At 44.5% G+C, this 26,990-nt stretch overlaps 3 protein-coding genes and 1 non-coding gene across 7 annotated transcripts; all 4 read left to right on the top strand.

Annotated features, from left to right (window-relative positions):
- Positions 1–293: 293 nt before the first annotated feature.
- Positions 294–15,615, top strand: taf1b (TATA box binding protein (Tbp)-associated factor, RNA polymerase I, B). Of its 2 annotated transcripts, none has more exons than XM_061901334.1 (13): positions 294–450; positions 1,116–1,214; positions 9,431–9,521; positions 9,616–9,803; positions 9,873–9,966; positions 10,039–10,201; positions 10,261–10,360; positions 10,434–10,581; positions 10,665–10,839; positions 10,919–11,068; positions 12,680–12,753; positions 12,825–13,053; positions 13,126–15,615. In XM_061901334.1, exons 1-13 carry the CDS (start codon positions 433–435, stop codon positions 13,376–13,378), a joined length of 1,782 nt encoding a protein of 593 aa, XP_061757318.1. In that variant the 5' UTR covers positions 294–432; the 3' UTR covers positions 13,379–15,615. The 2 variants fall into 2 exon arrangements, with proteins under 2 accessions (XP_061757318.1, XP_061757317.1); XM_061901333.1 differs by having other exon boundaries at positions 12,807–13,053.
- On the top strand, positions 14,496–19,743 carry LOC133553300 (Krueppel-like factor 11). 2 transcript variants are annotated; one of them, XM_061901348.1, is made up of 4 exons: positions 14,496–14,624; positions 17,815–17,994; positions 18,059–18,686; positions 18,757–19,743. In XM_061901348.1, exons 1-4 carry the CDS (start codon positions 14,607–14,609, stop codon positions 19,008–19,010), a joined length of 1,080 nt encoding a protein of 359 aa, XP_061757332.1. In that variant the 5' UTR covers positions 14,496–14,606; the 3' UTR covers positions 19,011–19,743. The 2 variants fall into 2 exon arrangements, with proteins under 2 accessions (XP_061757332.1, XP_061757331.1); XM_061901347.1 differs by having other exon boundaries at positions 14,497–14,624; positions 17,812–17,994.
- Positions 19,744–20,120: 377 nt separating this feature from the next.
- LOC133553286 (ribonucleoside-diphosphate reductase subunit M2-like) lies at positions 20,121–26,989 on the top strand. Of its 2 annotated transcripts, none has more exons than XM_061901313.1 (11): positions 20,121–20,284; positions 24,581–24,664; positions 24,734–24,802; positions 25,089–25,235; positions 25,295–25,411; positions 25,492–25,625; positions 25,701–25,795; positions 25,885–26,018; positions 26,090–26,194; positions 26,260–26,373; positions 26,624–26,989. In XM_061901313.1, exons 1-11 carry the CDS (start codon positions 20,255–20,257, stop codon positions 26,774–26,776), a joined length of 1,182 nt encoding a protein of 393 aa, XP_061757297.1. In that variant the 5' UTR covers positions 20,121–20,254; the 3' UTR covers positions 26,777–26,989. The 2 variants fall into 2 exon arrangements, with proteins under 2 accessions (XP_061757297.1, XP_061757298.1); XM_061901314.1 differs by having other exon boundaries at positions 20,130–20,288.
- LOC133553710 (small nucleolar RNA SNORD94) lies at positions 26,412–26,549 on the top strand. The gene has a single exon (XR_009806973.1). It is a non-coding gene; the product is annotated as a small nucleolar RNA SNORD94 (small nucleolar RNA).
- Position 26,990: the final 1 nt, after the last annotated feature.

The raw sequence follows: 26,990 nt of genomic DNA, 5'->3' as shown, positions 1-26,990 counted from the left end.
CCGCTTTTAGCTGCAAAAGCTACAATTCAGCTTTCGATATCTACTTATTGAATTCCTGCAGCATCTTGTTGTTTTTACTGCCCATTCTATTCAACGTTCTGTACTTAACACATATCAACATTATTATTTTTGAAATACCTCATTCACACACACACTTTTGTTGACATGTCTATAAAAAAGCATCAATGATAAAATAGCTTATTAATTACGTATATGTTGATTAAAAAAAAGACAATACATATTTATTTCCAGAAGAATCATTCGAAGTGAAAACAAGTCTGCAGTTCATATTTCTTCCTTTGGGTGGCAGCACTTCCCGTAACCATTGACAGACTAAAACAATAAAAGAAGAAAACCTGCAATCCCACGTGAGGAAAACAAACTGTTAAAAGTGGCCAATTTGATCTCTTAAAGACGTTTTCTTGCTGTCAAATGGACGACGAGTATACGGTATTTAACACGTTTTATTTCCGATTCGTCGTTGTTGGGCTTTGTAGTTCTCACGTAGCTTGCTCAAGGACTTGCCGTCGGTAGTTAAGTTTATTTGATTGTGTTGCATCTCAGCTGTTACCTCTAAATATAATTAAATGATTATTCAAAGCCAAATTTACTTCATTGTCTTTTTGGTAAATAAATGTAAATTGGATGATCGAAATGAATGTGTTTATCATTGGAGTTTGTGTTTATTTCGAACATGCAAGCATACAACATGATACATCACAATTTCCAGTTTGTCTTTACAACGTGTTCGCAAAGGAGTAGGAAGAAGCAGAGCTTATTTAATCCTACCCCAGTTCTTTAACATAACAGTTGCTAAAACTTTTGTTCACTTACTGTTCTCGATGTATTCACAATATACTCCATACAAAATCACAATAAAAATAAATAGATAAAGTTAAAGTACCAATGATTGTCACACATACACACTAGATGTGGTGAAATTATTTTCTGCATTTGACCCATCACCCTTGATCACCCCATGGGAGGTGAGGGGAGAGGTGGGCAGCAGCGGTGCCGCGCATAATAATAGGTGAAGTAAGTTATATTCCATATGATGAGATGAGTAAGATTATTTAGAGAATGAATGAATGAAATGGATTTGTATATGTTTTCAGGAGGGCTACAACGAGGCGTGTGCACAGTGCTCATGTGTGGACTGGGGCATATCAGATGAAGGCCGCTTCTTCTGCAGGTCATGTCACAATGTCATCGAGGTAAGCATCCGCCACCTGTTGCCTTGATAAGTACAGGCATATTTGAGATTCTCAGTGTCCAGATGACAGAACCTCTGGCCAGTCGATTTGTAGCAGGATTCTAGACACAGCAGGATCACATGATGTGATCACAGTCCCCGCGAATTATGCACTCTCTTGCAACTTTGTCACTTCCCCGCAACTTCTCGGCACATTTTGGCCAGTTATCGTCATTTTCAACCATCCAATCTGTCCATTAAGCGTGGTACAGACATAAAGACAACCAGGCTGTTGTCTCGATTTTCTGACCAAAGAAGGCAAACACCCAATATTCTAATTTCTTATAAGATTGTCCTGTGGGCTGAGGTGTGTTAGGAGTGAATTTGTCCCGATAATCAGCTCCAAAACGGATCTCGGCCGACAGTCATAAATAATAAATGTGTTCAATATTTACGACAAAAACTTTTCATGTCTGTGGGTAAAGCCAAGGCTTCCCAATTCATCGCAGTGTGAATTATGACGTGCTACAGAAAGTGGCCAGTGAAAAAGCCAGATGACTGAGAGAGGCGGCCCATTTCGCTTCAAAACAGAACTTTGGATAAAACTAAGGTAACTTGGTTTTCGTAAGGTTTTTATCATTCACGCTCATCAAGTTTAAAAAAACATCTTAAAGCGGAACTCATACTCGGGGATGGCGCTGATGGTCAGTGTTGCTAATCCTCCTGGTGACTTTTTTTTTTTTTAAATGGTACTAGCGACAAATCTAGTGACTTTTCCTGGTGATATTGTGGACTTTTTTTGTGTCCTGGAGACTCAGAGGTGAAAGTAAGCAGCAGTATTTTTTGATGTAGAGAAGGCTTACAACATGATTTGGAAGTAGGGATTATTAATTAACTTAGGGTTAATGGGTATCTTGGGTCGCACTTGGAGATGGATTCAATATTTTTTACTGAATACTACAGGTTAGAGTTGGATTTAAATTGTTGAGAATGTACCAAGTGGAAAATAGTCCTCCAAGGGTGTGATTTGCCCAATCTTATTTTCTTTTATGATCAATGATATCTTTGAGCATGTTGAAGGCGGCATTTGGTGTTCATTATTTGTAGATGTTGCAGCTTTATAAAAACGTGGTGGAAATGTTTGTCATATCACAAATAAAATTCAAGAGGCATTAAATATGGTGGGAAAATGGTCGTTTCAGTGGGATTTTAAGTTTTTAGTGTGGAAGACAATAACAATAGTGTTCACGCGGAAAAGGAGAGTCCTTTCTTCTGTTACATTGTATGGCCATGTAAAGGAACAAGTGAACCAGTTTAAGTTTTTGGGAATGTGGGTGAACGCTAGGCTAACATGGAATGCAAAAGTTGCCAGCATCTTTTCCAGGTGTAAAACAATATTAAATGTGATGAGATGTCTAGTTTTATATAGCTATGGTAAGGGTGATTTTAGAGTATGGATGTATTTAAACATGGGTCAGCAGCAAAAAGTGTGGCAAACAAATTGGAACCAGTTCAGACACAATCACTGAGACTGTGTTGTGGAGCTTTCAGGACTAGTCTTTCTGCACTACATGTACGGATGGGGGAGAGACCTATTGCAGTTGAGAAATAAGTAATTGATTATGCAGGACTGGGTTCGTCTCGGAGGTCACTGTGAAATGCAGCACACAACAAGAAGAGTGCATGAAGGGACATTAGAATAGCAACAGTTTAACACAAATGCAGTTCCCTTTATCAAGACCTTTAGTTACTCCTCCGTGGTTATCTGTGGCTCCCACTGGTTCGCAGTGGATATATGGCCTCAGCAAAAGAGAAAAGGTCAAGGACTGTGTGCAAGTGTGGCAGTTGAATGTCTGATTACAAAATACAGTTTTACTCCAATATTTACGGACGGATCGAAAGATCCAACCACAAGAAGGACATGCTTTTCTTGTGTAGTACCAAGGCTCTCAATTTCAACAAACTGATTGGCAGTGTTTATAATTGAGTGTTTGCCAATCACACCAGCTCTACAGTGGGTAGAAAAGTCACAGCTAAAAAAAGGTGATGGTCTGCTCTGACTCAAGGTCAATGTTAAGCTATATTAAACATTTTATGTTGCAAAGCAGACAAGATATAGTTATTGTGGTTAATATTGAATATTATTGAGGATTGAGAGGGTGAATACCAGCGTAAGGTTCCTATGGGTCCCAGCTCACACACCCCGGACTGAATAAGACATGGCACTGTCCATCTGTGTTGGCCCTGTGATGAGATGGCGACTTGTCCAGGGTGTACCCAGCTTTCCGCCCGATTGTAGCTGAGATAGGCTCCAGCGCCCCACCGTGACCCTGAAGGGAATAAGCGGTAGAAAATGGATGGATGGACTTTATTAACAAACACCCAACATAATTATGTAACAGCTGCAATGAGGTAGAGTCAGTGGAACATGCAATCATTCATTGTGGAAAATACAATACAGAAAGGAGACAACTAAGAGAGAGAGTTAGGAGACATGGACAGAAGGAGGTTACTCTCAAAGGGGTAGAAAATGGATGGATGGATGGATGGATGGATGGGTACAAAGCAGCAAACCTGGTTCATACTAACAGTCGGTGGTGGTAATGCACCTTTAAAGCTGAGTGCCCTGCTATAAAACCAAAAATAAGTACAATAAGAAGTACATGAACTGCTTTGAAACAATTGTAGCAGGAGTTTAACTAAGCTAATAACAGCAGCCATTATCTAAATTTTTTAAAAATCACCTCGAGCTTGCAATGTGTCTAGTGTGCTGTGCTGACATGATCGTTGGGCTATACACACAAAATCCAAACAGCTTAATGCCTGATTTTATCCATCCTTGTGTTTGGGGTCTGTAACAGATAAAAAAAAATGTGAAGAAAATCCTATTATATGTACCAACTTTAAGCAGCGCTCAAAGTTGTATACCAAACGCACTTCCCACTCATGTCTCTTGTCACTCATCCGCTCTCATTTACCAACAAAAAAATACTAAAGATTACTCTTAGCAGTTTGTACATGTTCTTAACAATGTGCAGCATGTTGGACCACAAACTCAAGTTTATGATCAACTAGCACTTTTTACCATAAAACGTGTGGCGAATGTCTGCAAATTGCGGATGACAGACCAAACAGTGGACAATTAAATATTCTTGGTGGTGTGTGTTTTGCAAGCTATGCACACATTTGTGGGAATTAGTTAATAACAACTCCTGGCAACTGCAAATCTTTGGATCCGCTTGGCAATACTCTACCAACCTCGGCATACAACATCCTTAAGGCTGGTAAAGTTAGGCCTTAAAAATAAAATCCCACCCATTAAAATAACACACCTGCATCCAGTCACAGTTATAAAAAGTGGCAGAAAATAGAATATATAGCAGTAAAGCGACGTGAGGCCCATTGACATATCATGTCGTGTGGTAATGTAAAGAACACAGAGGCAGACAACAGATGCTGTTTTTTTTGTTGTACTACTGAGAGATGGAAATTTTCCATCAATGATGATACGACCAATATATATATATATATATATATATAAATAATATATATATATATATATATACACACACATACACAAACCCCGTTTCCATGAGTTTGGAAATTTTGTTGGATGTTAATACAAACGGAATACAATGAGCTGCCACCTTACCGTGGTAGAGGAGTTTGCGTGTCCTAATGATCCTAGGAGCTATGTTGTCCGGGGGCTTTAAGCCCCCTGGTAGGGTCTCCCAAGGCAAACTGGTCCTAGGTGAGGGACCAGACAAAGAGCAGCTCGAAAACCTCTATGAAAAGTAAAAACAAAGGATCCAGATTTCCCTCGCCCGGACGCGGGTCACCGGGGCCCCCCTCTGGAGCCAGGCCCGGAGGTGGGGCACGATGGCGAGCGCCTGGTGGCCGGGCCTGTACCTATGGGGCCTGGCCGGGCACAGCCCGAAGAGGCAACGTGGGTCCCCCCTCCAAAGGGCTCACCACCCATAGCAGGGGCCATAGAGGTCGGGTGCAATGTGAGCTGGGCGGCAGCCGAAGGCAGGACACTTGGCGGTCCGATCCTCGGCTACATAAGCTCGCTCTTGGGACGTGGAACGTCACCTCACTGGGGGGAAAGGAGCCTGAGCTAGTGCGCGAAGTAGAGAAATTCCGGCTGGATGTAGTCGGACTCACTTCGACGCACAGCAAGGGCTCTGGAACCACTTCTCTTGAAAGGGGCTGGACTCTCTTTCACTCTGGCGTTGCCGGCAGTGAGAGGCGACGGGCTGGGGTGGCAATTCTCGTTTCCCCCCGGCTCAAAGCCTGCACGTTTGAGTTCAACCCAGTGGACGAAAGGGTAGCCTCCCTCCGCCTTCGGGTGGGGGGACAATTCCTGACTGTTGTTTGCGCTTACGCACCAAAAAACAGTTCAGAGTACCCACCCTTTTTGGGTACACTCGAGGGAGTACTGGAGAGTGCTCCCTCGGGTGATTCCCTTGTTCTGCTGGGGGACTTCAACGCTCATGTTGGTAACGACAGTGAAACCTGGAGAGGCGTGATTGGGAAAAATGGCCGCCCGGATCTGAACCCGAGTGGTGTTTTGTTATTGGACTTCTGTGCTCGTCACAGTTTGTCCATAACAAACACCATGTTCAAACATAAGGGTGTCCATATGTGCACTTGGCACCAGGACACCCTAGGCCGCAGTTCCATGATCGACTTTGTAGTTCTGTCATCGGATTTGCGGCCTCATGTTTTGGACACTCGGGTGAAGAGAGGGGCGGAGCTTTCTACCGATCACCACCTGGTGGTGAGTTGGCTGCGATGGTGGGGGAGGATGCCGAACAGACCTGGCAGGCCCAAACGCATTGTGAGGGTTTGCTGGGAACGTCTGGCAGAGTCTCCTGTCAGAGAAAGTTTCAATTCCCACCTCCGGAGGAACTTTGAACATGTCACGAGGGAGGTGCTGGACATTGAGTCCGAGTGGACCATGTTCCGCACCTCTATTGTCGAGGCGGCTGATCGGAGCTGTGGCCGCAAGGTAGTTGGTGCCTGTCGTGGCGGTAATCCTAGCGCACCTCTATTGTCGAGGCGGCTGATCGGAGCTGTGGCCGCAAGGTAGTTGGTGCCTGTCGTGGCGGTAATCCTAGAACCCGGTGGTGGACACCAGCGGTTAGGGATGGCGTCAAGCTGAAGAAGGAGTCCTATCGGGTTCTTTTGGCTCATAGGACTCCAGAGGCAGTGGACAGGTACCGACAGGCCAAGCGGTGTGCAGCTTCAGCGGTCGCAGAGGCAAAAACTCGGACATGGGAAGAGTTTGGGGAAGCCATGGAAAATGACTTCCGGATGGCTTCGAAGCGATTCCTGACCACCATCCGCCGCCTCAGGAAGGGGAAGCAGTGCACTGTCAACACCGTGTATGGTGCGGATGGTGTTCTGCTGACCTCAACTGCGGATGTTGTGGATAGGTGGAAGGAATACCTCGAAGACCTCCTCAATCCTACCAACACGTCTTCCTATGAGGAAGCAGTGCCTGGGGAATCTGTGGTGGACTCTCCTATTTCTGGGGCTGAGGTTGCTGAGGTAGTTAAAAAGCTCCTCGGTGGCAAGGCCCCAGGGGTGGATGAGATCCGCCCGGAGTTCCTTAAGGCTCTGGATGCTGTGGGGCTGTCTTGGTTGACAAGAGTCTGCAGCATCGCGTTGACATCGGTGGCGGTACCTCTGGATTGGCAGACCGGGGTGGTAGTCCCTCTCTTTAAGAAGGGGGACCGGAGGGTGTGTTCCAACTATCGTGGGATCACACTCCTCAGCCTTCCCGGTAAGGTTTATTCAGGTGTACTGGAGAGGAGGCTACGCCGGATAGTCGAACCTCGGATCCAGGAGGAACAGTGTGGTTTTCGTTCTGGTCGTGGAACTGTGGACCAGCTCTATACTCTCGGCAGGGTTCTTGAGGGTGCATGGGAGTTTGCCCAACCAGTCTACATGTGCTTTGTGGACTTGGTGAAGGCATTCGACCGTGTCCCTCGGGAAGTCCTGTGGGGAGTGCTCAGAGAGTATGGGGTATCGGACTGTCTTATTGTGGCAGTCCGATCCCTGATGGCAGCATATGTTGTTCCAAAACCTGTATGTACCTTCACAGATGTGTAAGTTACCCATGCCTTGGGCACTAATGCACCCCCATACCATCACAGATGCTGGCTTTTCAACTTTGCGTCGATAACCGTCTGGATGGTTCGCTTCCCCTTTGGTCCGGATGACACGATGTGGAATATTTCCAAAAACAATTTCAAATGTGGACTCGTTAGACCACAGAACACTTTTCCACTTTGCATCAGTCCATCTTAGATGATCTCGGGCCCAGAGAAGCCGGCTGCGTTTTTGGATGTTGTTGATAAATGGCTTTCACTTTGCATAGTAGAGCTTTAACTTGCACTTACAGATGTAGCGACCAACTGTATTTAGTGACAGTGGTTTTCTGAGGTGTTCCGGAGCCCATGCGGTGATATCCTTTAGAGATTGATATCGGTTTTTGATGCAGTGCTGTCCGAGGGATCGAAGGTCACGGTCATTCAATGTTGGTTTTCGGCCATGCCGTTTACGTGGAGTGATTTCTCCAGATTTTCTGAACCTTTTGATGATGATATGGACCGTAGATGTTGAAATCCCTAAATTTCTTGCAATTGCAGTTTGAGAAACGTTTTTCTTAAACTGTTTGACTATTTGCTCACGCAGTTGTGGACAAAGTGGTGTACCTTGCCCCATCCTTTCTTGTAAAAGACTGAGCATTTTTTGGTAAGCTGTTTTTATACCCAATCATGGCACCCACCTGTTCCCAATTAGCCTGCACACCTGTGGGATGTTCCAAATAAGTGTTTGATGAGCATTCCTCAACTTTATCAGTATTTATTGACACCTTTCCCAACTTCTTTGTCACGTGTTACTGGCATCAAATTCTAAAGTTAATGATTATTTGCACACAAGAAAAAGTTTATCAGTTTGAACATCAAGTATGTTGTCTTTGTAGCATATTCAACTGAATATGGGTTGAAAATTATTTGCAAATCATTGTATTCCGTTTATATTTACATCTAACACAATTTCCCAACTCATATGGAAACATGGTTTGTATTTTTAATGGTTATAATTAATCATGTGACCTAGAGATAACAACAGCTATGAATTTCCACGATTTTTAATACTTATTTGATACCACAATTAAAAAAATATGTATTTTTAAATGTTCTTATTTATTGAAAAGTGTTTTTGAAATTGTCAAGTGTTTAAAATCACTCTGGTTCAACATCTTTTTGCACAGAATTTAAATGGCGGTGTTCTATAATCTCCCAGTATCAATACAAACTATGTGCTTATAATATGAAAGTAAATAACAGTCAACTATTTTACATACTAAATAGAACAGCTGTGTTGTAAAGCATTCATGTCAATAAAACAGACAATACTGTTAATATTATTTCAATACTGTCATAGTGTGACATGTAATTTGTAATGTAACAGGCAAATAAAGGATAAAACATATTAAAATACATCTTTGTCCTCTTCCTCATAATTGTAAACAATTCAGTCTTTTCTCATCATGTTATGCATTTTTGTTGCAATTTAACATTTTTACTGTTTTTTCATTTATTTTATTTCTACAATGTTCCACGTAATAAAAGTTGGGTTGCATACTTCTGGATGTTTTCTGCATGCTGTTGTACTACACTCTCCTTGGGCTTCTAGGGGCTAAGCTTTGATCTGAATTGCGCGGCGAAACCTTTCGTGACGTGTATTTGATTAGCTAATTTTTTTAATATGTACTTCTAGTGACTAAATTGCATCACAGATCATTTTTAGTACGTCCTATTTTCAGGCAAATCAGGCGCGTATGATGTGTGTCGTGAAGCTGACCTACAGTTATGCTACACTCACACACATTTATCATTTGTTTATGAGGGAGGGCAAACCGGAATCACCAACCCACATTTGTGACAGGCTTCCATGAATAAACACTAAAAAATATTTCAAGACTGTATGTTTTCTTTGGTGCTGACTTAGTGCCCACACGCAGAGAAAAACTTTCAAAACTTTTTGAAAAACCTGCCGCAAATTAAGGCATTTTATTGCCCAAAAAGGTGGAAGGAATGGGTAATGCTGAATGAGTGCATGAGGACATGTGTGAGCGTACACACAAATGAAAGAACTGCGGTGTGTTTTGTTGTCCATCAGAGGGCAGTGTCGTTCTGCTCATCCGATCTGTTTCTTGCTCAGAAAACCCGGGAGGTGGACTTAAATGTGGCTCCAGCGCCGGGATCGTCCCGTGTTGTTACCATCCGCCGAGGGAGCCGTACGAATACGCATGGTCAGTACCTTGTGGTCATGTGATGCTTTGAACGCCACATTGACCGGCAGCTCTCTGACGGCTGTCCATGTTTGGCGTGCATGTGTGTGTCCAGAGAGAGGTCGTCAGTGGATGACATGTGAAGCCTTCCAGTTTATCCTGAGGAAGCAAGCGAGTGCACTGCTGGATCTTGGCGTGGCTCCGCTATTTAAGGACGAGGTGTTGTGGCCACTGTGGCGGCGCTTCCTGCAGACAAGCCAGCTGGCTTACACCAACAATCCCGTCAGGAGAGCCATGTTGAAGGTGATGAGGCGACTACCACATCACATGATCTGCAGGCTTCATCATTGATGTTTCACCTTTAATCTTTAGCGAGCCACGACGTCTGACTCGGAAAGTGCTGCCGCATCGTCCATCTTATCTGCCAGCGAGACCGACGGCGAGACAGATCCGCCCAACACTACAGGTCTGTACAAAAGTCTGAGCCGCTTGAACTTTAATGTAACACCAAAGTAAAGTCTGACCTTCAAATCCACAGATAGTTGCAGAGATAGTTCAACATGCTCGCTGGACGGCGCCGCCTACCTGACGTCTCGCCTGAGGCCACAACGCGGCCACATGAGCATGAGCAAGACTTTGGCTCTGATCCACTTGGCGTTAGTCTGGAGTCGCCAGGCGCTGACACTCGGCGACCTCCTCAGGTAATGCCACGTGAGCCTCCGAAGGTTCTGGAACATTAAGTAAGTATTGATGTCTCCAGGCTAGTGAGTGAAGGACACGTGCCATACATCAATGCTTACGAGGACCTTCCTGAGGAGATGCAGCTCTATGGCCCGGATGCGCTCATCTTCAGAGTCCAAGTCTGCGGCTGCGCATTTTCTTTACTTCCTGCGTCTGTCGCTGTTATTCTGATGGCCCCTCATCTCCTTGCAGGGTTTCCCTTCACACCAATGCCTGCACATGGAGACGGAGGCACTTGCACGCTTCCTGCAACTTCCTGCTTTTCCTCCAATTAGCCGACAGGACCTGTTACATCCAGCGGTGCTCAGTCTTCGCTACCTGAGAGACGCCAACCTGCCTGGTACATCTGCGCTAGGGCTAACGTGCTTACTTAAAAAAGTTTTGTATAACTTAATTATAGTCAACATAAACCCCTCTCCCCAGATGAGCTCCACCCATGGGTGTGTGTTCTGATGGAGCGTGTCGACATGGCGAAGACGTCGCTGCACACGTTGGATCCCTCGCGCCGCTTTACCCTGCCTCAGTACGATGTCCAGGCCGCTGTCCTCATCATCGTCACCATGAAGCTCGTCTTCGGCCTGGACGACCACACAGAGTGGTGATTCCGTTTACTGTTTTCTCCGCTAAAAGCTTTCTGTTTGCATCATTCAACGCACTGACTTTTCTGCACCCTTCAGGGAGTTATCAAACGACGCTAGCATGAAGGAAACCAACATCATGACTGAAGGAGGCATGTCACATGACCACTTCAATCTGAGGCGGTGGTACCGGCTGCTGAACGCTGCTCTGCTCCGAGCTGAGCACATGCAACAACAGGACGCTGCCAGGTGAGACGAGGCCTTGTCACGTGAGCCACTATAACATTGTTTTTGTTTTTATTAGTGATGCAACGGATATTGCTGATCCGTACAGATGCCTCTCCAGTGTTCGGTTTGCACGTGGTCAGCGGATTGGTTGATGAAAAAAAGGTTGTGCGTGTTCACGTCAATGTGTTCAAGCCACACATACTAATCAAACGCAGTGGTAGTCATGGTCAGCGGAGGAACTGGAGAAACCTTCATCAATTAAATCATATGTATGGGAGCATTTTGGTGTTCCTGTAAAAAACAGTGATGATTGCCGTAGGATGGTGGACAAAACAACTACAATACGTAGGCATTGTGGCTCGATAAAGTCGTATGAAACTGGGAAAACGGCGAGAATGGAAAAACAGCGAGTGTGGCAAGACATTTGAAGCAACATCACCCTGGCTGTTGAACAGCTGCATATCAGCACAATGTTTAAGCAGCCCTTTTTCCTAGCATCCAACCGGGCTAAAGCTATAACAAAGGCTAAAGACATGATGCCATACTTTGTTGCGCAAGAGGACGGGTATAAATACATCAAGCCAAGTCAGCTCTATTTGTCAATTTCTTTACATTTAAAGACATACAAAGGAATCGAAATTTAGTTTCGCACTCTCCCATGCGTAGAGAAAAAGAAAAGAAAACACAATAGTAAAGTGCAACGTAAATATGTCTACCTACTAAAAGGACAATATATATACAGTTCCTGTTGTTTTTAAATAGGATATGGCTGTAAACAATGAGTGTTTCATCAGTAGTGCAAATACTTATGATATATATATGCTGAATGTTCTTAAGTCATGTTAGGAAATTCCGTCGTGAACCCATTTAATTGGCACAATTATGCAAAGTCTTCATGAGCAGGAAAAGACAATAATTGTAAATGAATTATCAGGGGGATCATTTGTTGCGCTCGTCACAGACTGGTGGACTTCCAGGGCAATGGAAAGCTTTGTACCTTTCACTGCTCACTACATGACTGCGGAGTGGGGGATAAGGGAGCCCCTTGCTGCAGACAGGCCCAGGCACACATCTGGCCCAGGCACTGACAAAAGCAGTGGCTGAGTGGTAGTTAGATAGACCCAATACTAATATCCCAGTCACAACTGTAAATACGCTCGCATGATGTCAAAATTATATCTTGCTGTGCCCTGCTTTTGAGTGCCTAGCAAGAGGGTGTTTTCTACAGCAGGGGACATAATATAGTGACTGCAAATAGGTCTACACTCTACCCAGACAATTTGAACTAGTTTATTTTTCTGAAAAATAGTTTAATGTGATAAATTCAGGTACATTTTTCTTTTTCAATGATGTGTACATATGCTAGCTTTTAATCAATTCCTTAAAGTGCACTTTTAAATTGTTTTTTTTAATTCATGGTTGATGTTCAAAAGAAAATGGTAGTCGGCCCTATATTGCACTTTAAGTTGTTTTCATGTAATTTAAATGCTCTTATTGAACATTTTGAGTGGAATGTTGCTAGTATTTAATGAACAAAAGGGTTTTACAAAACTGTGATACGAGCCAAAAAGTGTTTTTTGATCCGTTACCCCCTCAGTCCTTACGATTATTTTGTTTGTGTATGTCCAACAGGAAGCAGTGGAAGGCCACACCCCTTTGCACAAGCACCAGCAGGAAGTACAAACGTGTGGTGGCAAAAAAGAAAAGTAAGACGCAAAATGTTTTTTCGCATGTCAACCAAGAACCTCATAAAGGTCAGGTATGCCTGTTGCTGCAGGAGTAGCGGAGCAGCTCCAGATGTGTTTCCAGAAATTGTCCTCTCCGCCCAGCCACGCCCCCACTGCTGCTTCGTCCACATTTAAGTTCTGTTGGGGGGACGAGGATGGTGCTGATGGTCCCAGTCTGCATCGCAACACACTGAAAGCTGCTGTCACCCAGTCACAGGAAGTGCTGACGCCTGTTAACTTGACGTACTGGCACCTGCCCCTCAGGCCTTGTGATCCCCGGTAAGCCCTCGCCCGGCCTCCTGATACTAACATGAAGCTGCGGTTGTCCTGATCAGGTGGTGTCGTCAACAGAAAGTGTGGCAGTCATTATTCAGCGATAGAGGCGACACTGCCGCGCTCCTTTGTGTGGCTCCTGAAGCTCTTCAGCTTCTTGCTGCAGGTTAGCCTCGCCCACCTATATCAGGAAGTGCTGAGTGTAGAGCGGCGCCTCCTCCGCAGAAAGACACCACCTGGTCAACATTCGAGCGGAAGCACCACCACAACCAGGAAGTCACGGCTCAGAGGAAGGAAACTTGTGAATGCGGCACAGGGTCATGTGAGGTAATGCCGCGGTATAGTATCACCATGGCAACAGACCAACACTGTTGCCTAGCAACAGTCACAACACGCGAGTGTTTCCTGAAAAGACCTCAGCCGGCCAAATGAGGACACTGCAGCCTGAACAAAGACACCCCGTTTGACTCGCATTACGTTACCTCATGGACCCTTTTAATAGAGTGACGGTAGCCATGGCAACAGACAGTTCACTCTACTGCTGATTTTGTGCGCGCGCTGATGTTCTCTTTGTGAGAACTGCTAACTATACTATGCAAATCTTGCAGTAAACCACCATCATTATTGCTAATCTAAGCTAGGCTAGGCTAGCATCCATTGTGACAGCTGATTGGTCACGCACATCCAAACCTCTTCCTGATGACCTCAGTGAACTGGGAGCCTAACACCCGCCCCCTCCTGTAAATCTGGCTTTGTCCTTTTGTGTGAGCGTGAGTGCAAGTGTTGACTTCTCTGCAGCCTGCACATGCGCGGGTGAACTGAGGCCACGTCCTGTCAGTCACACAGGCAGACAGCGCCTCATGGCCCCTCGCCACAGGAAGTGGCAAAGAATGAACTTGTTTCTTTGTCAGCCCCCTCAACAGGAAGATGTGTCACCTGGACTGTGATGCACCCTTTTATTTTTACTTCCAGTGACAACAAAGGAGCCTCACCCCTAGTCAGATCCCCCTGTACTTTGACAACGAAGGCTTGTTTACCACCTCCACATACACACACACAGGAGTGGGTAGTGACAGTTAGGTGTGGGATCTAATCCTTTCTGTTGTGTAGTTAATTTATAAATTATGTGTAATGGTAGTACTACCTTATGTAGTTATATTGACAGTATGATGTACATACACTTATAAAAGATGTAAGTATTTTGTGCAAGCAGCCAGCGCGCGTGTCCCGTCTCCTCTCGCCGTGCACGCGCAGAGTTCACCGGGTTCAGTGGGTTTACTCTGACACCACTGACTCCTTGGCCCCGCCCCCGACAGACCTACGCCCCGCCCGCCGGCCAATGGCGTGTCGGCATGTCGCGATGACGCACCGCCTCGCCTCCTATCGGCCGAGGCCCGCTACACCTTTGCGCGCGATTGGCTGTCTTTCCGCCGCTCACTTTCTTGTTTTTTTTTTTTTGTCGTCGTCTTGTTGTGTTTTTTTTTGGCGCCTGAGCTGAAGCTTGCCGCGAAACCTGTCCCGCGTCTATCCTCCTACGGTGGCACGCTCGGCTTCCCGCCATGCTCATCTCCCGCCAGGTGAGTCCTGTGTGCCGAGACGCACCGAGCTGCTCCGGTCCAGTCGTCCTCGATTGTTGTCTCGCGCTCGGCTGGCTAGTTCATCTGAGGTCACGTGAACTCCTTGCCTCGCGCGCCAGCGCAGCTTCGTTGTCATCATCGCCATTCAACATGTTGACGCTCTGAAAGCTTTGACGTCAACATGCCTTATAAGTAATTAGGTCAAAGGAATATAGAGCAGCATCAATGACGTCAACGAGCGTATTTCATGTTTAGATTATTAAAGGATGAACTCGTTTCACCTTTTAAATGTGACTTCCTGTTGTTCGCTAACCCCTCCCACTCTGCATGTAATTGTTGAGGGACAATAAAGGGGCGGAGCTTAATACTGAACGTTGGGTGTTACCCTAGGGCTGTCGTAAATATATATTTATACGAATTAAGTCGAATAAAAACAAAGCCATACAGTATTCCAATTTTATTTCAATAACCCCATTGGCCCCACTTAAAAAAATATGTTGATCCTCATCATGTTCCCAATTACAACGGTATGAAAAAACGGATTTAAGAAGCTGCCAGAAAAAAAAAAGAGCTTCCCTGTCACAACTACTTTGCTGAGCAAATGTATAAACAATCTGAAAAGGTGTTGAGCTGCAGTCACAATATTGTCACCTGTCTGTCACACAGCATCCAGCACGTGACAGCTTGGTGTTCCTAGCTTCAATTTCTAAGGGTCTTGTATAATGTTGAGCTAAAATCAAACTTGATGAAGTTGCTGCTGATGTTCAAAATGTCCTCATAAGCCATTGGACTTTATTTTATATTTACAGTTTTTTTTTTTAGCTGAGGATTTAAGCATAGATTAAGGTTTGTGTAAAATAAGACTGAAGATTGTACTTTACTATTCTTATATCATTCACAAGGCTTTTGATATTTTATGTGCATGTATATCTATGCATCCAGAAAATTACTCATGTTAAATATTTGTTTCAATAAAACAACTTGTCAGGCATATTTGGGTTTGATTTTGTCTAAATTCACTTCCCGGAAGAAATATTGTGATATATATCATATTGATATTCAGGATATGACTTTTGGTTCATATCGTCCAGCCCTAGTTGGGATGTCCCCCAAAAACCTCAAGTCCAGACACCTGAAAAAATTTGAGAAGGCGGCCAGGGTTGGGAGCGTCAGAGGAGGTGTCGAGGACCTCAAAATCAAGGACCCCGACTTAAACAAGTTAAAAAACCTATTCGGGTGATACCATTTAGTGGTCAATTGTATGGAATATGTACTGTACTGTACAATCTACTAATAAAAGTTTCAATCAATCAAAACTGTGATTACCAGCGGAATTATTCATTACTTATGGTGTTAAGTAATGTCAGCTAAGATTTATCTGAGAGCCCGATGCAGTCATCAAAAGAGCCATGTCTGGCTCGAGAGCCATAGGTTCCCAACCCTTGGCCTACTTGTTCATTTAAAATCTGTAACATTACCTTTGACAGGACGTACGCTGGAGCCTACATTAGATGTCATTTAAATGAGATATACTCTTTACAGCTCGCCAGTTAATTAAAAGAAAAGAAAGTTGCCAGTTTATTGTAGAGCAACAGTGTGAGTGTGTTTCACACATACAGTATCACTGTTTGACACTGCTCCAGTATGCGCCCATCAGAGGCTGCATTGAATTGTATTATGACATATTCAAGTTCTACTCTGTAAAATAAACAGTAATTACTAATTACTGTATAATTACCCTTGGTCAGTCATGTTATAATTATGTGTTCAACGGGGTCTTGTAAAATGTGTCATCAGTGGGACATTTCAATAGCTTATGCACCAAAAAGTTAAATGTTCAAAGATTTTTTGTTTGTAAAATAAATGACAGCGTAATAGCTGACAACAACAATATACAAAAAAGACTAAGTATTTGAGACGGTTTACACTTACTTTCATATTATAACATTACCTGTTAAGAACTATCTCAGAGCCACAACAAGCCAAGAGAGGTTAAATAGCCTTGCTAGACGGACAATTGACAGTCAGCTAAGCCGACAATTGGACTTTAAAGACGTCATCAGCAAATTTGCTAACAAAAAGGCCCAGGTTTGGGCTTTCTGAAGAGACTTAAAATGAACAAAAAAGCCAATTTAAACTTCAATTACGATTAGAAGAGGCTTGCTGTTTTTGATATTGGTTTTATAACGTGTTCTTTATTTTACTTGCACATTTAAGTTAAATGCTCCATATTTACCTGTAAATATCTTCAGCCAGGACACTTTTTTTTTTTCTTTTCATATCAGCGCTTTATTGTTAAATACAATAAAACACTCACTACTTATTTGTTGAGTTGTTAAATGAAAATGTATTTTCAATCACAGGTTTAATAACAGGTTGCAAATCAATGAAATTACAATAAAACAAAAATACATCCATCCATCCATTTTTCTACCGATTATCCCTTTCGGGGTCGCTGGGGGTGCGGGAGCCTATCTCAGCAGCATGCTGGCGGTAGGCAGGGTACACTCTGGACAAGTCGCCACCTCATTGCAGGGCCAACACAGATAGACGGACAACATTAATTTACATAATAATATTCTGACTTGTTAAGTCGGTAATTGTATTAATATTGGGTGTATTACACCAGGCAGCATCAACAACACTTGCAAAGCAAGAACATTGAAGGTGGCAATGAATGGGGTAGAGGGGCCCGCACCGATATTCTTTTAGAGGGCCAATAATTCCTTGCAACGGCCCTGGTCACGGCTTCACGGTGGGAGAGGGGTTAGTGCGTCTGCCTCACAATACGAAGGTCCTGCAGTCCTGGGTTCAATCCCAGGCTCGGGATCTTTCTGTGTAGAGTTTGCATGTTCTCCCCTTGAATGTGTGGGTTCCCTCCGGGTACTCCGGCTTCCTCCCATTTCCAAAGACATGCACCTGGGGATAGGTTGATTGGCAACACTAAATTGGCCCTAGTGTGTGAATGTGAGTGTGAATGTTGTCTGTCTATCTGTGTTGGCCCTGCGATGAGGTGGCGACTTGTCCAGGGTGTACCCCGCCTTCCTCCTGATTGTAGCTGAGATAGGCACCAGTGCCCCCCGGGACCTCAAAAGGGAATAAGCGGTAGAAAATGGATGGATGGATGGATGGATGGGCCCTGGTCCCCCAACCAGTAACCAGTGAAGACATGGAGCTTTTTGTCCAGCAGGTGACGCCCTTGTGCGTCCAGGACCTGGAAGCGGCAGAGGCGCTTGTCAGCATGAGTTTCTGGGGTCAGCAGTCGCCTGAGCCCCGCCCACTGACGCCGATGTCGGACTCGTGTGACTCGATGGCTCCGCACTCGGAAAGCGGGGACTCGTCCAAGGACCTGGTGGCGCTGTCCTCACTGGTGAGACAGTTTTAAGCTAACAAGCATCGATCAACAGGACTGATCATGTGTTCCATACTTGCAGTGCATGACGCCGCCTCAAAGTCCGAGCTTCGCCGAGGCCTGTTCTGCCCGCAACGCCTCCAAAGATGCCGCCGTGACTTCAACGCTTCCACTTGACGTGGCGGTGGCTGCCAGAGCGATGGCGACCAGCGTCATTCGCCACACGGCTGACAGTCTGAGTGCTCCTGCTCCTGTCCCGCCCACACAAAGTCCAGACAGTGAGCGCGGGAAGCAAGCACCGCCTCTTCTTCCCACATCCGTATCTTCCTCGCCGCAGCCTGCGGCCTCACCTCTCCTGTGTCAGGTCTTCCCTCTCAGCGGGCGGCCGAGATTGATCTCGGCCTTGGTTCCAGGCGGCGCCCGGTCCATCCTGTCTCAGCCAGTACTGGTGGGCTCGGCCTTGCCGGGTGCCGTCATGTTAGTGGTGCCGCCCGTATCGCACGCGCCGACGAGCCCCCAGACTGTCGTGACGCTGGGCAACACCAAGCTCCTCCCCCTGGCACCCGCTCCCGTGTACGTGCCGTCAGGTGCCAGTGGCGTCGCTTCGTTGGATTTCTCCCGCAGACGAAACTACATGTGTGACTTCCCAGGATGCAAGAAGACGTACTTCAAGAGCTCGCACCTCAAGGCTCACCTGCGCACGCACACAGGTAGGGGCACTGCCTAGTTGTTGTTTTCCAACCGAGCCGTTTGCAGCGCTAACAATTGTTTCCCCTGCAGGGGAGAAGCCGTTCAGTTGTCGCTGGGAAGGCTGCGACAAGAAGTTTGCTCGCTCAGACGAATTGTCTCGCCACCGCAGGACGCACACGGGCGAGAAGAAATTTGTCTGCAGCGTGTGTGAGCGCCGCTTCATGCGCAGCGACCACCTGACCAAACACACGCGCAGACACACCAGTGCAAAGAGGGCAACCTCGTGGCCCGTCGAGGTCAACAAAGGTCAAGAAAGAGGCTCCGCCCTTTTGACTAAAAACTAAAAGATGGCGGTGAAGCCACTGGACACAATCCGACCCGCCTCTTTTCTACTCTAAAATGAGCGTTTACTTCCAAAGTCAACTTATCACCTCTTAGCTTAGACAGGATAACGTTAGCATCATTCCACGCTAACTTTTCTACTTTCTGCTAACAGTAGCTCTTCCGCGAGCTAATGAAAGGACGAACTTTACCGGTATGCTACTGTTAGCTTGTCTAATTGTTCATCGAGGTCTTGTAACGACAAGAAAAAAAAACAACAATCACTTTTTCTCACTTCGCTCAGGATTTTTTTACAGCAACTTGTTGGAGGATGACAAGATGGCTGCTATTTATTCACAGACACAAACAAACAATAAACGTGTCATTGCACTACATTTTTAAATTTGTTTTTGTAAGACCATGTATGTGTAAATACAGTATATGTATGCTGATGTTCAAGTCATCTTTCCATCTTTAGCACACATTTGATTTCTGTGCCAAAGCCTGAGTGTTTTGGTAGCTTGTGAACAATGTACATACATGATGTATATGAATGTTTATTGTCTTTCTGCATCAAGTGACTCGATGACATTGATATTCTCACTGTGATACTACCTACTACTATTATTTTGTAAATATCTGTGGATTTAGTATAGCCAGGGAGAAAAATACCTCATGTTATTCCTAAATATAAGTACATTTGCCTGTAAGTGATGAAGAATATGTCTTTTTATAATAAAATGTACGAGAAAAACACTTTATTGTATTTACTATTTTTATTTTAGTCTATTTTGTGTGTAATTTAAAAGATGATTCAGTTTTGTACAAACTTTCGTTAACGTCGTTAATTGCAATACTTTGTTTTGTTTCTTTTTTGATCTTTTTAATCTCAATCTCGTTACCCTGGTAATGATAATAAAGCTGATTCTGATTCTGGTTCTGAACTTCCGCTCGACGACAGCGTGCTTATGACGTCACATGTCAGCGTTTCTCGACCAGCGGCCTGGTAACAGCGCTCAGCCAATCAGAAAGGAGCACTGAGGGGGTGTGACCAATTGGAGACGACTATTGCCATTGTTTGCCGACAAGGCCACGCCCACATGCCTTACTGACCGACATTCATAAGAAAACAAAGACGTCTTTACTAGCTTCCGGTTGCAGTCGCGAATAACGGGAAGTGGACGAAGGATCGGTGGCTGACTGTGAAAGTATCGATTGTTTGAATCTTACTGGCGGTTCGCATAATCGGATTTGTGACTGGATCGAGATGAACGCGGATGGTGACGTCATGTGTGAGGAAGGTATGGACATGGATAGGAGGAGAGGGGAGAGAGGAAAGAAGGAAAGTCGAATGCTAAACGAGTGCGCGAAGATGATGGGAGTGGAACGGACAAAAAATATTATTGTAGAAAATTGCAAGATTATATATACATTTGAGTCACAACAACGATATTAGCTTGATGACACTGGTTAAGGGCTTAAAGAAGGACGTTAGAGAGATGGAGATGGCGTAAGCCGTTTGATTAAATATAAAAATTTAGATCAAAAGAACAAGGACATGCGACTGCACAAAGTGGGGCTATAGAGTCGTGACAGGAATCCCAAGAGGAGAACATTTAGAAGATTTGAAAAAAGAAATGAAAGGGGGAACTGTCACAATTATGAGGAGCTTGATGGCATTTAGAAACGGAGAAAAGACAAAAGAGCGAGTCTGTGCTTGTTAAATTTAAAGTACCACTGATAGTCACACACACACTAGGTGTGGTGAAATTACCCTCTGCATTTGACCCAACCCCTTGTTCCACCACCTTGGAGTTGAGGGGATCAGTGAGCAGCAGTGTTGGCAAAGCTCGGGAATCCTTTTGGTGGTTTAACCCCTAATTCCAACCCTTGATGCTGAGGGTCCCGTTTTTAAAGTCTTTGGTATGACTTTAAAAACGGTTGGGTTTTTAAGCTTTTACATCACACCAGGGGTCAGCAACCTGCGGCTGTAGAGCCACATGCGGCTCTTTAGCGCCGCCCAAGTGGCTCCAGGACCTCTTTCAGAGATGTGCGAAAATTAAAAAAGATTAAGCATAAAATTATATATATACACATTTTATATATATATATATATATATATATATATATATATATATATATTTATATATATATATATATATATATATATAAAATGTGTTTTAATATCTTTTTTATAGCAGGGCAAACATGACACAAACCTTCCTAATTGTTAGAAATCCCACTGTTTATATTAAACATGCTTCACTGATGAGGGTATTTGGCAAACACCGTTTTCTCCTACTAATTTCTGCGATCTTTGAACTCATCGTAGTTTGTTTACATGTAGAACTTTCTTCAACGCTGCCACAGAAAGACGTGTTTTATGCCACTCCTTTATTGTCTCATTTTATACCGTGCGTAAATGCACAAAGGTGAGCTTTGTTGATTTTATTGATTTGCTGGAGTGCTAATCAGGCATATTTGTTCGCTGCATGACTGCAAGCTAATTCATGCTAACATGCTATTTAGGCTAGCTGTATGTACATATTGCATCATCATGCCTCATTTATAGGTATATTTAAGTTCCTTTAATTTTCTTCACTCATATCCTCACTTATATTAATTTATTCATGTTGATAGTAGGCTAACATAGACACTTACATCATGTGTTGCCTTCATTATAACACTCATGTAAGGCTTGGAATTGTTTGCGGCTCCAGACAAATTTCTTTGTTTCAGTATTTTTGGTCCAATATGGTTCTTTTAACATTTTGGTTTGCCGACCCCTACGTTAGATCTCACGTACCACACCCAGTACTTTGTTTTAAGTGCCCATGCAATGGGCACATAGCTATTGTGTGCCATGCTAAGATGAGATGTGGAAGGTGTGGAGTGGAGCATGAATATGGACAAAGTGGAAGCAATGAAAGATCAAGGAGTGTAACCGTGGATGGAATCACACTGCAGCTGTGGTGGCTGCATACTAAGGAAACAGGCAACAGAAGTACAGCAAATCAACCAACCCTTGATGCTGAATTCCAAGCAGAGCGGTATGAGAGGAGGGAATAGAAATAGGAAAGAAGAAGACAATATTACTAGAATGAGATTAGGACATACATAACTAAATAGTTCAGTGAAATTGATAGGGAACTTTACACAGGCTGTGTGACTATTGTGATCAGATAGAAAGTGTAGGAAAGGTTTTAATACAATGTAAGAAATACAATAGAAAAAGGGAAATACTGGAAAATAAGTTAGTGACTTGTTTGATTGAAACTTTTATTAGTAGATTGCACAGTGCAGTACATATTCCGTACAATTACCATGAATTGATTAACGTGGACCCCGACTTTAACAAGTTGAAAAATGTATTCGTGTGTTACCATTTAGTGGTTAATTGTACGGAATATGTACTGAACTGTGCAATCTACTAACAAAAGTTTCAGTAAATCAATGCAGTGTTTTTCAACCTTTTTTGAGCCAAGGCACATTTTTGTCATTGAAAAATGCAGAGGCACACCGCCAGCAGAAAACATAAAAACATGAAACTCAGCGGATGATATTGACAATAAAAATGTGTTCTTGGAAGTGTTGGAAAATAATTCAAACCATAACCAACCTTGCATGACTATAGATAGCTCTTGTCTCCAAGTACTGTCACATCACGTCGTGACTTATTTGGGATTTTTCGGCGTCTTCATGTGTGTAGTGTTTTAGTTCTTGTCTTCCGCTCCTATTTTGTCTTGCGCTTTTATTGTGGTAGATTTTCCTGTTTCGTTGGTATTTCCTGAAGAAGTTTTATGTCTTCCTTGAGCGCTATTCCCCGCACCTGTTTTGTGTAAGCAATCAAGGCTATATAAATTGTCGCTATCCTTCTTTGTGGGGACATTGTTGATTGTCATGTCATGTTCGAATGTACTTTGTGGACGCCGTCTGCTCCACACGCTGTACGTCTTTGCTGTTGTCCAGCATTCTGTTTTTGTTTACTTTGCAACCAGTTCAGTTTTAATTTTGTTTTGCATAGCCTTCCCTAAAGTTCAAAGCCATTTCTTAGGGCAGGGGTCAGCAACCCGCGGCTCTAGAACCGCACGCGGCTCTTTAGCACCTCCCTAGTGGCTCCCTGGACCTCTCTCAGAAATGTGTGAAAATGGAAAAATGATGAAGAAAAAATATATTTTTTGTTTTAATATATTTTATGTAGGAAACCAAACATGACACAAACCTTCCTAATTGTTAGAAATCCCACAGTTTATGTTATACATGCTTCACTGATGAGAGTATTTGGAAAGCACTGTTTTGTCCTACTAATGTCAACGATCTGTTTGTCCGATGCTGCCACAGAAAAGTTTTTTAAAGTTTTATGCTACTCTTTCTATGTCTCATTTTGCCCACCAAACATTTTATGCTGTGCGTGATTGCACAAAAGTGAGCTTTGTTGATTTCATTTATTTGCTAGAGTGCTAATCAGGCATATTTGGTCAATCCATGGCTGCAAGTTATCTCATCCTCTGAGACGCCTCCATTTTACAAATGTTTTGCAATGTTGCAAAAATGTTTCTAGGGGAAAAAATTAAATACAACATTTCTGTCAATGGAGATTTGCACCAGCCTTTGATAGTAGGCTAATAAAGCTAATAAAAACACTTACAACGTGTTCATTATACGACTTAATTTTTTGCGGCTCCACACGGATTTTATTTTTTTTTATCTTTGGTCCAATATAGCTCTTTCAACATTTTGGGTTGCCGACCCAGCTGTCTTAGGGGCACTCGCATTTTGTTTATTTTTGGTTTAAGCATTAGATACCTTTTTACCTGGACGCTGTCGTCTGCATATTGTGATCACAACAAACCATGTTCCCGACATTTACAAAGCAATTAGCCACCTGCTGCCACCTACTGATATGGAAGAGTACAACATGGTTACTCTGTCGCGTTCTCGACAGCACCGACACTCAACAACGGCACATCTGCAAATTATTATTGCTGGTTTGCAAAAAATATTTTTAACCCAAAAAGGCGAAATTACATATTCCTCACGGCACAGTGGTTAAAAAACTCAGGAGTAGGGATCCACCTCGGTCCACACTCCATTACAGTAGGTGGCGGTAATGCACACCAGAAGGTTGCTTGCCAACCGCCATAAAAACAGAAGAAGAAATCCGTTAATTTGAATTCGTGATCTAATTTGATAGTTAACGTTGTTTTGTGTCAAATGTTCTGTTAAAAAAGCTGAGGTTAATTAATGCTTTCAGATTCCGGTGACGGTCTATACGTGTAATTTAACATTGGAGTGTTTTGTAAGCATTTTTTTTTTTAGTTTTGTAACCTTTTTGTGCAGTGGGCGTCACCAAGTCATGTGAGCTTGTAAAGAGCCTTGTGATTGGTGAAACTGCCACGACTCTCATAAGAGGACAGTACAAGCTTCGCTCCTATTGGTTCACAGCGTTCCGGCGCCAAAGTTCCAATAAAAAGACGAGCGGCAAACTGAAGCTGCTTCATTCTGTCCTTCCTGTGTCTGTGTGGTAGTTTAGAACGCCTGCATTATTTTAAAACTATTCACTTTTAAACTCATTTTAATTGTCGAAATGCAGTCTGCTCGCTCGCCCCTTTCCGTCCGCAACGAGAACAAGCTGAGCGGTGACGTCAGCAACATGTCGCTGGATAAAGAAAACACGGTGAGTGCCAACAAACATCTATAATTGTCGTTCAAAGTTAGTCTTCTAAGCGTATATTTTGTCTTGCAGCCTCCGAGCCTGAACTCTGCGCGTATCTTGGCGTCGAAAACCGCGCGCAAAATATTCTCCGAAACTCCGGTAAGTGAGGTCTAAGGTTATTTAAGCCTCAAACGTTTGACCGCTTTGTTGCATCAAAATGGGTTTTATGGGACAAACGTACGAAGCCGCGCATCAACTTTTCTATTGTGTTTGTTGGCGCGCTCCGCCGCTTGAAGCTAGCGGCTGTAGCTTAGCATGTTTGATGCTAGCTCTACTTGCTGACTTGATGTGACGTCAACGTCCATGTAAATATACGTGCAGATTAGACAGTGAAGCCAGGAAATAAAGAAAAGGTGAGAATCATGGATTTTGTCTTGTCCCGCAGAACAAAGGCGTGAAGAAGAGTGGCGGCAAGGAGACAGAGCCCCTGCTCAAGGACAATCCCCGCCGCTTCGTCATCTTCCCCATACAGTACCATGACATCTGGCGCATGTACAAGAAGGCAGAGGCATCTTTCTGGACTGCAGAAGAGGTAAAGATGGCCTGCTGCGTGTGTGAGTACTGTTGCATGATGGGATGTTGTGCGCACAGGTGGACCTGTCCAAGGACCTGCAGCACTGGGACACGCTCAAGGAAGACGAGAAGTTCTTCATCTCTCACGTGTTGGCCTTCTTCGCCGCCAGCGACGGCATCGTCAACGAGAACCTGGTAAGTGCGTCACGTTTATGCCGGGCGTGCAGCTTTCCCACAGCGTGGTGAGCGTCTTCTTATGTGCCCATGTCCGCCAGGTGGAGCGCTTCACGCAGGAAGTGCAGGTGACGGAGGCGCGCTGTTTCTACGGTTTCCAGATCGCCATGGAGAACATCCACTCTGAGATGTACAGCCTGCTCATTGACACCTACATCAAAGACCCCAAAGAAAGGTAAGAGATCCTGGCTTTCCCTCGCTTCGCCGTGGCCAATGCAGCGCGATCCGAGCGTGTGTTCGATCCCCACAGAGAGTACCTCTTCAACGCCATCGAGACCATGCCGTGCGTCAAGAAGAAGGCTGACTGGGCGATCAACTGGATCGGCAACAAGAACGCCAGCTACGGTAAGAGCGGGCGCCATGTGGCCGCCGTCTTTGTCTTGTGCCTTACTGGACGCTCACCAGCTGGCCTTTGGTGCGTGTCCCTCCTCCAGGTGAGCGCGTGGTGGCCTTCGCCGCCGTGGAAGGGATCTTTTTCTCCGGGTCCTTCGCTGCCATTTTCTGGCTAAAGAAACGTGGCCTGATGCCCGGCCTGACTTTCTCTAACGAGCTCATCAGCAGAGACGAGGTGAGACTCCGCCCACTGAGGCGCCTCGGTGTGCTGAGGGTGCCAACTGACCATCTGATGGTGTGTTTCAGGGTCTCCACTGCGACTTTGCTTGTCTGATGTTCAAGCACCTGCTCAACAAGCCTTCTGTCGACACCGTGACTTCCATCATCAGGAACGCCGTAGAGATCGAACAGGTAAGGTCACCCTGCTGACAACCTGGCCTCGTCGCTGCTCGGCTGACGTCCTCTTCTGTGTTCAGGAGTTCCTTACTCAGGCGCTGCCCGTCAAACTCATCGGGATGAACTGTGACCTGATGAAGCGTTACATCGAGTTTGTCGCCGACAGGCTCATGATGGAGCTGGGCCTGGACAAGGTAACCTTTGATGACGCCAGGCGGGGGCGAAATGTGGCTGCGTGATGATGAGAAGCGCAGGGGTACGGACCTCAGCCGCTCATGGGGGCTGAGTGTTGCCGCATCCGCTCCTCCAGAAGACATGTGGTCTACTGGAGGACGGGCGGCGACACGAAACAGACGCTTATCTGAACGCTTGCTCAGGCTCCGCCCCCCACTCTCACTCTACTTCTCAAACCTTTTCATGCTCACTTTCTGTGTGTGTCTGTAGATGTATCGTGTGGAGAACCCTTTTGACTTCATGGAAAACATTTCACTGGAGGGAAAGACCAACTTCTTTGAGAAGCGTGTTGGCGAATATCAGAGGATGGGTGTCATGGCCACCACCACCGACAACACCTTCACGCTGGATGCTGACTTCTGACCATGCCCACTTTTCTGCAGCAGAATTACGGACTGTGTCCTTTTCTTTTATTGTAATTTGTAAATATCTTTTCTCATAAAATGTATTTATGTTTTAGATAAATGTATCTTACTTGGTAATGGATTGACAACTTTTTGGTAGTTTTTGTAAATAAAATTTTAAGTGTATATGCTGTAGTGTCATGTGTAAATAAAAGTCATCTCCGGATCATCAT

The sequence above is a fragment of the Nerophis ophidion genome, linkage group LG05 (genome assembly GCF_033978795.1).
Source record: "Nerophis ophidion isolate RoL-2023_Sa linkage group LG05, RoL_Noph_v1.0, whole genome shotgun sequence".
NCBI classification, from domain to species: domain Eukaryota; kingdom Metazoa; phylum Chordata; class Actinopteri; order Syngnathiformes; family Syngnathidae; genus Nerophis; species Nerophis ophidion.
This window is presented reverse-complemented; position numbering and strand designations above follow the sequence as displayed.

Bases quoted from the DNA above. Each gene is read 5' to 3' on its own strand.
- taf1b (XM_061901333.1), top strand. The intron at 9,967-10,038 runs GTCTGTACAAAA...TCAAATCCACAG, and splicing joins AGATCCGCCCAACACTACAG to ATAGTTGCAGAGATAGTTCA. The intron at 10,840-10,918 runs GTGATTCCGTTT...TGCACCCTTCAG, and splicing joins CTGGACGACCACACAGAGTG to GGAGTTATCAAACGACGCTA.
- LOC133553286 (XM_061901313.1), top strand. From the start codon at position 20,255: ATGAACGCGGATGGTGACGTCATGTGTGAG. The intron at 25,626-25,700 runs GTAAGAGATCCT...CGATCCCCACAG, and splicing joins ATCAAAGACCCCAAAGAAAG to AGAGTACCTCTTCAACGCCA. The intron at 26,019-26,089 runs GTGAGACTCCGC...GGTGTGTTTCAG, and splicing joins AGCTCATCAGCAGAGACGAG to GGTCTCCACTGCGACTTTGC.
- LOC133553300 (XM_061901347.1), top strand. The intron at 17,995-18,058 runs GTGAGACAGTTT...CCATACTTGCAG, and splicing joins TGGTGGCGCTGTCCTCACTG to TGCATGACGCCGCCTCAAAG. The intron at 18,687-18,756 runs GTAGGGGCACTG...TTTCCCCTGCAG, and splicing joins TCACCTGCGCACGCACACAG to GGGAGAAGCCGTTCAGTTGT.